At 38.5% G+C, this 9,610-nt stretch overlaps 1 protein-coding gene across 2 annotated transcripts; it reads right to left on the reverse strand.

Moving 5' to 3' along the window:
• Window positions 1-514: 514 nt before the first annotated feature.
• Window positions 515-5,429, reverse strand: LOC307011610 (C2 calcium-dependent domain-containing protein 4C). 2 transcript variants are annotated; one of them, XR_013800448.1, is made up of 2 exons: window positions 1,109-1,714; window positions 515-1,019 (listed from the first exon to the last, which is right to left on the reverse strand). XR_013800448.1 is itself a non-coding variant. In XM_079637497.1 (2 exons), the coding sequence occupies exons 1-2, from the start codon at window positions 5,418-5,420 to the stop codon at window positions 995-997; spliced, it is 1,188 nt and encodes a 395-aa protein (XP_079493623.1). In that variant the 5' UTR covers window positions 5,421-5,429; the 3' UTR covers window positions 515-994. The 2 variants fall into 2 exon arrangements, 1 of the variants encoding a protein (XP_079493623.1); XM_079637497.1 differs by lacking the exon at window positions 1,109-1,714 and adding an exon at window positions 4,258-5,429.
• Window positions 5,430-9,610: the final 4,181 nt, after the last annotated feature.

A 9,610-nucleotide genomic window follows, 5' to 3' on the forward strand; every position in this document is an offset into this window, starting at 1 on the left:
CGTGTATATATATAGTATTTTTCTGACAAAGTAGTACTTCTGATAAAAAGTAACTTTCTGACATTCAAAACTGTGTCAAACAGGTTCCTAATGTGACAACATGCCCCACCAAGGTAATTTAGACAATTTGTTTGTTATGAACTAACAATATTATCCAATAAGAGTGGAGTAGCCTATGAAAGAAATGATTGGAATCATTCATCGGCGAGTGAATCTTTGAATGTGACAGAATAAACCAGTGTTGTTATTGTTAACTAAAACGTTTAGTTTTTTATGTTTAAAAAGAAAAAATACTAAAACAGAAACAAAAATATAGCGAAATCGAAAAAAAAAATGTAATAAAAATGACAATAATTAAAGCTAAAAATGTTAATTATAAAAACAAAAATGAAAGTGAAAGCTGAAAATATATTTTAAAAAAGCTAGTAAATACTGTACTATACTTCTTACGGAACAGAGACTAGACAGAGATAAAATTAAGAGTTGTTTCTTTATTTAATAAAGATGAGCTACGTAATGCAGGTGGATTGATCGTGGATGGATTAACGAATGGATGACTGAGCACACACCTCGACGAGGAACAGGGAAGTAACACTGCAATAACACTGCAAACGAGACCAAACAATGAGACTGTGTGGTGTGTGTGCTTAAATGCAGAGGGAGATGATGAGGGAACGTGAAGCAGGTGCAGGTGTCAGTACTCTGATAATTGTGACCTCTGTGATTGGCTGATGGTGGAGCCTGGCAGTACACCCCCCTCCCCCTCCAACTCCTGAGAGCCATGGACCCCTACGTCTCGGTGTCCAGCCTCTTCCTCAAGGCGCTGGACAATCTGGGTGAGTCTCACGGTAGTCTCAGGAGGGCTGGATTTAGGATGTCATCCCTGGAAACCCATGAATGTTCTTCTGGCCCCTAGCACTCCCAGTCCCTGATATACTCTAAACGGCCAGCACTGCGTCGGGAGTCCAAGATCTCATAGACTGTGTAGACCGCTCTATCCTCCAGAATCAGGGGGGATTCTGCTGTGGAGGAAACAGACACAGGTGAGTGGTAGGGTTTCAACAGGGAGACATGAAATGAAGGGTGAATTCTGTAGTGCAGAGGTAACTTTAACTGGTAGGTGACTGGGAGGTGATCTGACAGGTGATGGTGAAAGGGCCAACGTATCTGGGACTCAATTTCTTGCAGGGCAGATGCATTTTGATGGCACAGATAAATAGCCAAACTTTCTGTCCCAGTTGAAATGTTGGTGTTTCGTCTCTCCAGACTTCCGCTTTGGGTCTTTGTCTGCACACTGCTCTCTGCAGATGGTGATGTGCAGCGTCCCAGACCCGCTCACTCTCTCGGAACCAATGATCGACTGATGGGACATCAGGTGGTTCCCCGGACCATGGGAACAGTGGAGGCTGGTATGCTGAGTACGCACTTAAGGGGATTGAGTCCAGTGATGGTGCCAGGCTGACAAATAGAGTTCTGTGTGTATTAGCCCCAGCCTAGGAATTGGTTACAAGAGTTATGGTGGCCATGGCAAAAGGTTCTCAGGAAGTGCCCAATCTCCTGGATCTTCCTCTCATCTTGCCCGTTCAACTGAGGATGGTAGACGAGAGACTTACGGTCACACCTAGGAGTTTAAAAAGGCCTTCCATACCTGGGAGAGGAACTGTGGACCTCTGTCTGATACAATGTCTTCTAGGATTCGATAGACTGAACACATGGATAAACAAGAGTTCAGCTGTGCATCTAGTTGAGAGCTCTGTAGTTAATACAAGGCTGCAAGCCTCCACCCTTTTTTTTTGCCACATAGAAGAAGCCTCTTCTGCACTCCTCCATCATCTGCTGTACTGGAAGTCATATAGGGAAGATTTTGCTATGGGGCAATGGCTCACCCAGATAAATGTCGACGGTACAGTCCCATGGCCAGTGTCGAGGCAACAGCGACTCTCTTTTGGGACAGAACACGTCACTGAAAGGGGCATAGCAGGCTGGAATATCCACAGATTGCTGTTCCACAGGGCTGTCAATGGATGTTGAGTTCACCGGAAGTGGCTGTACTGGTCGAGGAAGATGACGGAAACATCCTGGGACACAGCTATCGCCTCATTTCAGGACTTCTCCAGTGGTCCGGGATAGGTCTGGGTCGTGTTGCACTAGCCACGGGTGCCCTAATATAAGATCAGTGGTGGAATTCTCCAGAACCATAAAGGGGATTGACTCACTGTAAGTCCAATTTGCAACTGGAGGGGTCCAACTGGCTATCTTTATTTGGTAACAATTCATTTCGAATTTTTAATCCTAAATCTTTAAAAATTTGCGTGGGGAATTCTATATTATTTCTGAACTTTTATTAATCTTGTTCTCTGGTGTTCTCTTTAATCCACATCAAGAGAGATTTAGATTCTAATATGTTTATTTAAATGTTTCTAAAATGTCAGACACTGCCACATACAGTAAATACTTACAACACAATAAAAAGCAACACAAACATCATGATGCTTAATTGTCAATGATCAGCACATACTTGGCTAAATATTTTGCTTTTGATATACTACATCAGTATTTTTATTTGAGAAATTCAAAAGACCTATTTTTTTTTTACAATTCATAATTTACGACTGGTTGTAAAGGTTATGTTTAAATCTTATAAATGAATTACTGTCAAACACACAGCTCAAAACAAGCATGTAATTACCTAGCATGGTAAAAAATAAAGAGCTTTAAAACTGTGCAAAACTATGGAGGCCCTAATGGCACATCATGTTGAAAAAAATATGAAATGGGAGAATTTTTTTTTTTCAATTCTTCTGTATTCGCTGGGGAACACAAAAATGTTTTTCTATTTAATGCCAAGTTTCTCAGGGGAATGCAAAGATTCTCAGGAGAGCACAAAAGGTTAGCGAGAGAACATGAGCATCATTTTTCCTTAAATTTTTCCTAAAAATTTCCTTTTTCCTTAAAGGGACACCAAAGATGGTCTTATTATTGGGAGATATGGTCTGGCTCTACCATTGGAAAAAGCATAACGACTAACTTGGATCATGTGTGCCTTGATAACCAATCACATTACAACCTTGATATCATTGAATTTCATTCAGAGATGTTTGACAGTCAATCACTGTTTGCAGATACCATAGAAATGAATGAGAAGTGCCGTAAACTGAATCATACCTGTTAAAGGAACACTCCACTTTTTTTTGGAAATAGGCTCATTTTCCAATTCCCCTAGAGTTAAACAGATTTACCGTTTTCGAATCCATTCAGCCGATCTCCGGGTCTGGCGGTAGCACTTTTAGCATAGCTTAGCATAGATCATTGAATCTGATTAGACCGTTAGCATCTCTCTCAAAAAAATGACCAAAGAGTTTTGATATTTTTCCTATTTAAACCTTGACTCTTTTGTAGTTACATCGTGTACTAAGACTGACGGAAAATGAAAAGCTACGATTTTCTAGGCCGATTTGACTAGGAACTATACTCTCATTGCCGTACCATGGGTGCAGCAGCGCAATGATATTACAAACTTAGTGCCGGTCACGTTGGAAGTTACCTAGACTATTTTCAGGCACTGTGTAATATCATTGCAGTGTTCCTTTAAGCGTCTGTGACTTTTCAGTGTTTTTTCCAGTGTAAACTCTAAAAATAGCTAAATCCAAAATGAATGATTAAGCTCAAACATGTTGAAGATTACCCGACGGGCAGATGAATCATTAAATGATAAGCCGTTTCCCCCTAAAAACTATTAATTCAGCGTAGTGAGTGAAGCTTCTCCTCCATTGACATCCATAATTATTTTATTTTTTTAAGGCCCTGTGTACCGCAGCGTCAGCAGGCATTACGAAAAAAATATGTTTCAATGCTTTTGTGTTCTCTCACAGAAGTCTCTCGACTAGGAGACTTCTGTGCATTTGACTAGGAACTATACTCTCATTGCCGTACCATGGGTGCAGCAGCGCAATGATATTACAAACTTTTTTTCAATGCTTTTGTGTTCTCTCACAGAAGTCTCTCGAGTTAATGCAAACACTTAACTAGCAAATGTAACGTTTCTTAGGGGAACGCAACATGTTTGCGATATCAATAAACCAGATCATTTTTGATCATGACGTCAGTACATCATATAACGTTTTAATGGCTCAAACAAACACACTAATACTTGCTAATTTAGAACTACAAATTGGGATCTATTACAGTCAAAATGACACTTTTTTGGGGGGAAAACTACAAATATGGAGTATGTTTCTTTGAGTGTTTGAGTCTCACAGTGGCAGTAGCTGACAGAGAGGTTTGATGACAATTCCCAGGACCACTCCTCTGCCCAATCCTGAGGCCTTATCCAGCACCTTCAGTCTGAGGGCCAGATCTCCCAGAATGCCCTGCTGCTCCTCTGGTTCCTGAAAGAAGAAGTCTTCATTGAACAGAGGGTTGCGGCAGTTCCTGAGGATGGCGCTGTGTTGCCTCTGCAGCTTGCCTGGGGTGAGGCTTAGGGTCAAGCTGCAGGTCAAAGGTCGAGGGTCACCAGGATCTCTCAAGCCCTCCACAGAGACTACGCGGATGCGGATTGTCATAGAGCACTTGGCTGCACTGGACCTGAAGGCAGAAATGCGCACACGGCCTCTCTGAGGAAGAGGAAGCACGTGTTCCTGATGGAAGCGTTCCTGGCAGTGCAGCATGTCCAGTGGGAACTGGATGGGCGGGGCTAGTTTGGTGCAACGGGACGTCTGAATAACTTTAGCATGGTGATGCACTTTTGACATGGACTTTTCGTCAGGAGTGGAGTGAACTTTATTTTTCTCATTTTTAGAGGCTTGGATATCTTGCTGAACTGGATCTTCAGACAATAACTGTTCGCTGTTGAAATCCTCTCTTCTGATTGGTGGAGGAGTGGAATAAGGGGAGGAGTCAGCAGAGGGCGTGTCACTCTCAGTGCTGGCCGCTTTCAGCACTGCTCTACAGGAGAATTTGGGTGTTTTGATGGTCATCCGCTCTAGTGTGTAACTGGTAAGTGTCGAATGGAACAAAGACTCTTTGCGACGCGTGTTCGGACTCTCGAATAAGCCGTACTCGTAGCATTTCAGTGAATATGGAATGGGTTTGAGTTTGTTCAAGGCTGCTGTAGATTTGTTTAGACTCACTCTCAGTGGCTGGGCAGTACCAGGTCTTGACGATGGTTTTGCTGAGCTGGGGACTTTTTTTTCTTCGTTCAGACATTGCACAATTTTTCCTGCGTCTGCCATGAGGCAGTGCTTGGTCAGTTTGGGCGGCAGAAAAAAGTCAGGAATTTGATCGGGTGTGAGGACGTTGCAGTGCAGTTTATTGAGGACGCTGGTCTTGGCTGAAATATCCTCTTTATGTTTGCTGATGAGATGATTAATCTGCATCGGAAGACTTTCTGCTCCCGCCTGTACTTTCTGAAGGATCCACATTGTGATTGATAATGCTGAAGAAAAAAAGAAAAAAAAAGTTAATACTCGATTTAACGTGTATTAACGCACTACACTATACACTGATACTAAGTTTATTTGGTGACACTTTGGAATACAGTTCTGTCATTATTGAATAATTACACAGGAAGAAATGTGTAATGCACTATTAACATTCTAGTAACTATTAACTAACAAGAAACTCTGATTAACGATTTAGTAAGTATTAGCGCTCAGTTGAAAGCGGTAGTTCACTATTACAGTAGCTAGCCAATAACTACCTCTCAGAGAACCACTACAGGTTCATAATTAACATCAATAATGCATAATGTAATTAATTCTAAAGTGAAGGTAATGGTTATCCTCTAGTAATGACTTAAGACCAAATCCTTCAGAAGGAATTACTAATGATTTGGATCAGTTTTCTGAAGTTAAAAGCATGATTACTCTCTAATATTGACTGAAGTCATTGTATACTTTTGAGTTTTTTGTAGGTTTAAATAGTAATGACTTGTGTTATTACGTCTTTCAGAAGGAACTACTAATTGTTTTGATCAGTATTCTAAAGTGAAGATCATTGTAAAACATTAATCATGGTAACCAATTAATTTTCAGACACACTATTGCACTATTTGTACTACAAAATTATATAAAATAGTGCATACATACATACATAAGGATGCACATGATAAAAATATGAATCAACAATATTGTCATGACATTTTACACCAACATGACCATTTCTATAATCCTCATTTGAAGAAATATATTTTATCTTGTGCAAATTATTATAACCAGCTTAACTTATATTCAGTTAAGTTTTGCATTTTCCTTTGTAAGTCACACACTAAAACAAATCTAAACGTTTATATGTGCTAACAGTAATAGTAATGTATATTTATATTGAGAAAGTCTGCATCATTATATTGAATTTATTTAATACAAGAAGTATTGTTTCAGTTGCCCCCTTTAAAGGAGTTGAAGGCAATTAATTTTTATTTTATTTTTTATATTAAGTCACTGTCTCTCAAATAAGAAATCCTAATGATTGAAAAGTAGTTATATAATAGTTTTAATACATGTTATTTTTACTGAATATTTGTATGGTACCAATTATTTTTAACCACTCATTAATGATTTTGATTGTTCTTGACGTATCAGTTGATAAATACAGTATTTATAGTATAGGCTACAGTACAGTAGTAAAAATTACAAATCTAATTTGGTATAAAATTAAGCATACGTTATTTTAATGATACATTTTTACTAAAATACTGTATTTATCAACTGATAAGTCAAGAACAATCTTCAGACACTTTAATAAAATAATGTTCCTCATTTATTTAAAAAAATCTGAACACAATTCTTATTTCATATTATTAGCATAATAGGCTACTGTTGCAGTTGAACAAGTGTTCATACATTTTTTATAAACTTTGAACCAATAACTCGTAAGTAGAAGTAAAAATGTAAACCTATTACAGTTATTCATCTACCATTACACTACAATTCAAAAGTTTTTTTAATTAATATTTTTAATATTTTTAATTTTTAAAATGAATACTAAATATTTTCAGCAAGGATTCATTAAATTGATCAAAACTGTGAGTAAAGGCATTTATGTTACAAAATATTTATATTTATAAATGCAGTTTCTCAACTTTCTATTCATCAAACAATACAGAAAAAATTTATTGGTCTCCACAAAAATATTAAAACAACTGTTTTCAACATTGATAATAAGAAATGTTTCTGTCAAATCATCATATTATAATGATTTCTGAAGGATCATGTGACACTGAAGACTGGAGTAATTCTGAAAATTCAGCTTTACCATCACAGCAATAGCCTAAATTACATTTAAAATATATTGAAATAGAAAACCATTATTATAAACTGTAATGATATTTCAAATAAATTATTTTTAAATAATTTATAAAAATTAATATTTTTTTTTATTAATAATATTTTTTTTCCCATTGTTAATTCACGTTTGTTCATAATACATTTGTGTTAATTTACAACGGTGTGTTACATAGAAAGTCATAACCTTTATTAATAAAAGCTGTGAAAGTATAGTTGATCTAATTATAATCTATACAAATAATCTAACTGATGCATTAATAATAATTAATGTTAACAAATTATAGTGAACTGTTGCCAAACTGTATTGTGATGATGTTTTGCCCTTACCTGTTTGGATGACCTGTGGTGGAGTTGCTCATCTGTGATTAACTGAATGTGTAAGTTCGGCTTGGTCTGTTCATCATTTCTTTCAATGCACAGTGGCCAATCACAGCACATGTAATGTCCTATAAGCCACATCTCTCTCTCCTCTGTGTGTATGATAAGAATGGTTTCCTTTTGATCTAAAATCCCCACAACTGGTTTCAGACAAGCTCTCGCACCCACTAACCTGCCCCAAAACAGTTATATCACAGAGATCCACTGTTCTCAGATCAGATGTGGATAATGATTTTGTCCCCCTAACATTTAAAGGTCAACAGTGGCATCATTTGTGCCACTTCAAAGATGAACCTTTCCTTAGAAAACAGTCTGGCCAGGCTCTGTTCTCCGGGTTAGCCTTCATGTAGAGGTCAGAAGTCCCGCTTCCCAGCTGACCAGTCAAGTTTCCTGATTTAAGGTTGACGTCAGGATTTGGGTGGGTGGAATTATCCACAAAATGCGCTTTCTTGTATGCTAGTCTGTCTGTAATGAAAATTTCAATACGATTTTTATTTATTTATTTTACAACCAAATCAATTTAAGTTTTAAATTAAATTAATACTTTATTCAGCAAGGACACATCATACAGTTTCCACAAAAACTATAAACCATTAAAGAAAATGCATTGCCTTAATTTTCCGGGCTCATCTTCTCGCCTGTATATAGTATGCATCATCAAAAAGGTGTAAACGTAATTTGATCTTTTAATATCATTGGACATTAAGGCACTTAAGGGTGGGTTGCACCAATATGGTTTAAGCACCTCCTTAGCCTCGCATTGGTTCACCCTCCACCTATGCTGCTTGATCAGGCCTTTAAAGTCCCCCTGAGGGGAAAATCAAGCTTTTAATGTTGTTTATATGTCTATGTGGTGTTTTTAATGCTTTAAGACAAACCATGTGCAAATTCATAAGTCAACACCATTGCTGAGTATGTCTCTCTCTTTAAAGGAGAACTCCGGTCAATTTTAACATTGAGCTCAATTTTTAGTAAATTTGGAGTGCTGTCAATACAGAGAACAACGACAAAAATCGGTGTTGCCTACACTGTGTTATCCTCTTTTTAAAATTTGCACCCTGTTGACTTCAATGGGGCAAGTTTTAAACCTGCTTTTATCCTCTTAACATCCTTGATCTGTCACTACAAGTGCCCAGCCATGTGAGTGATTCTTTTAGAGTGAACACGGTGAATCTGACTGCATCTGACTGCACCTGTATTTACTTCCTGTTTTCGGTCGAAGTCCAAAGTAGTCGATTGTCGAGTTCACGTGCGTGATAATAGGTAACTAAACCCATAGACATGTATAGAAAGGCTAGATGGCTCAAGGCGGAGTCAGCTGTGTCGTCACTTGGCGGCCATCTTAGGTCAGGAGACTGCGCTGCTGCTCCCTGCTGCTGTGGACGGAAGGTGAGTGACATACGCCAACTAAAATGCTCGCAACTTGCTGAATTCTTGACGGATTTACAAACGGTTTGGTTTATTACAAACCTTATTAACGTGGCTATGATTTGTGCTGATGCCGATGTTTAATAAACTCCGTGGCTATAATTTTTCACAAGTATGCAGTTAAATAGCCGCATCCCTGACGTTTATGACACACCAAGCCGTTTGAAAATCGGTTGAAAATTGAGCAAAATATAGTTATTTCAGCACTACATGCACAATAGACTTTAATGTTATAACTGGACGAGCGGTCCTGTCCTAAGATGGCCGCCGTGTGACGTCGTCGGGTCCCATTGGCTCTCAGCGCCGGTAAGCCATCTAGCCTTTCTATACATGTCTATGACTAAACCTATGCGCGTGAACTCGACAATCGACTACTTTGGACTTCGACCGAAAACAGGATGTAAATACAGGTATTTGCCAAGGGGGTAATCCATCCGCCGGAAACTGAAGCCTCACCGGGGGCCGCCGTTGTAGCAGAACTTCACCTGCTGTTAGCATTCCATTGACTCCCATTCATTTTA

The sequence above is a fragment of the Phoxinus phoxinus genome (genome assembly GCF_949152265.1).
Source record: "Phoxinus phoxinus genome assembly, chromosome: 15".
Classification (NCBI taxonomy): domain Eukaryota; kingdom Metazoa; phylum Chordata; class Actinopteri; order Cypriniformes; family Leuciscidae; genus Phoxinus; species Phoxinus phoxinus.

Bases quoted from the DNA above. Each gene is read 5' to 3' on its own strand.
- LOC307011610 (XM_079637497.1), bottom strand. From the start codon at position 5,420: ATGTGGATCCTTCAGAAAGTACAGGCGGGAGCAGAAAGTCTTCCGATG. The intron at 1,020-4,257 runs GTGAGACTCAAA...CCTCCACAGCAG, and splicing joins CTCTGTCAGCTACTGCCACT to AATCCCCCCTGATTCTGGAG.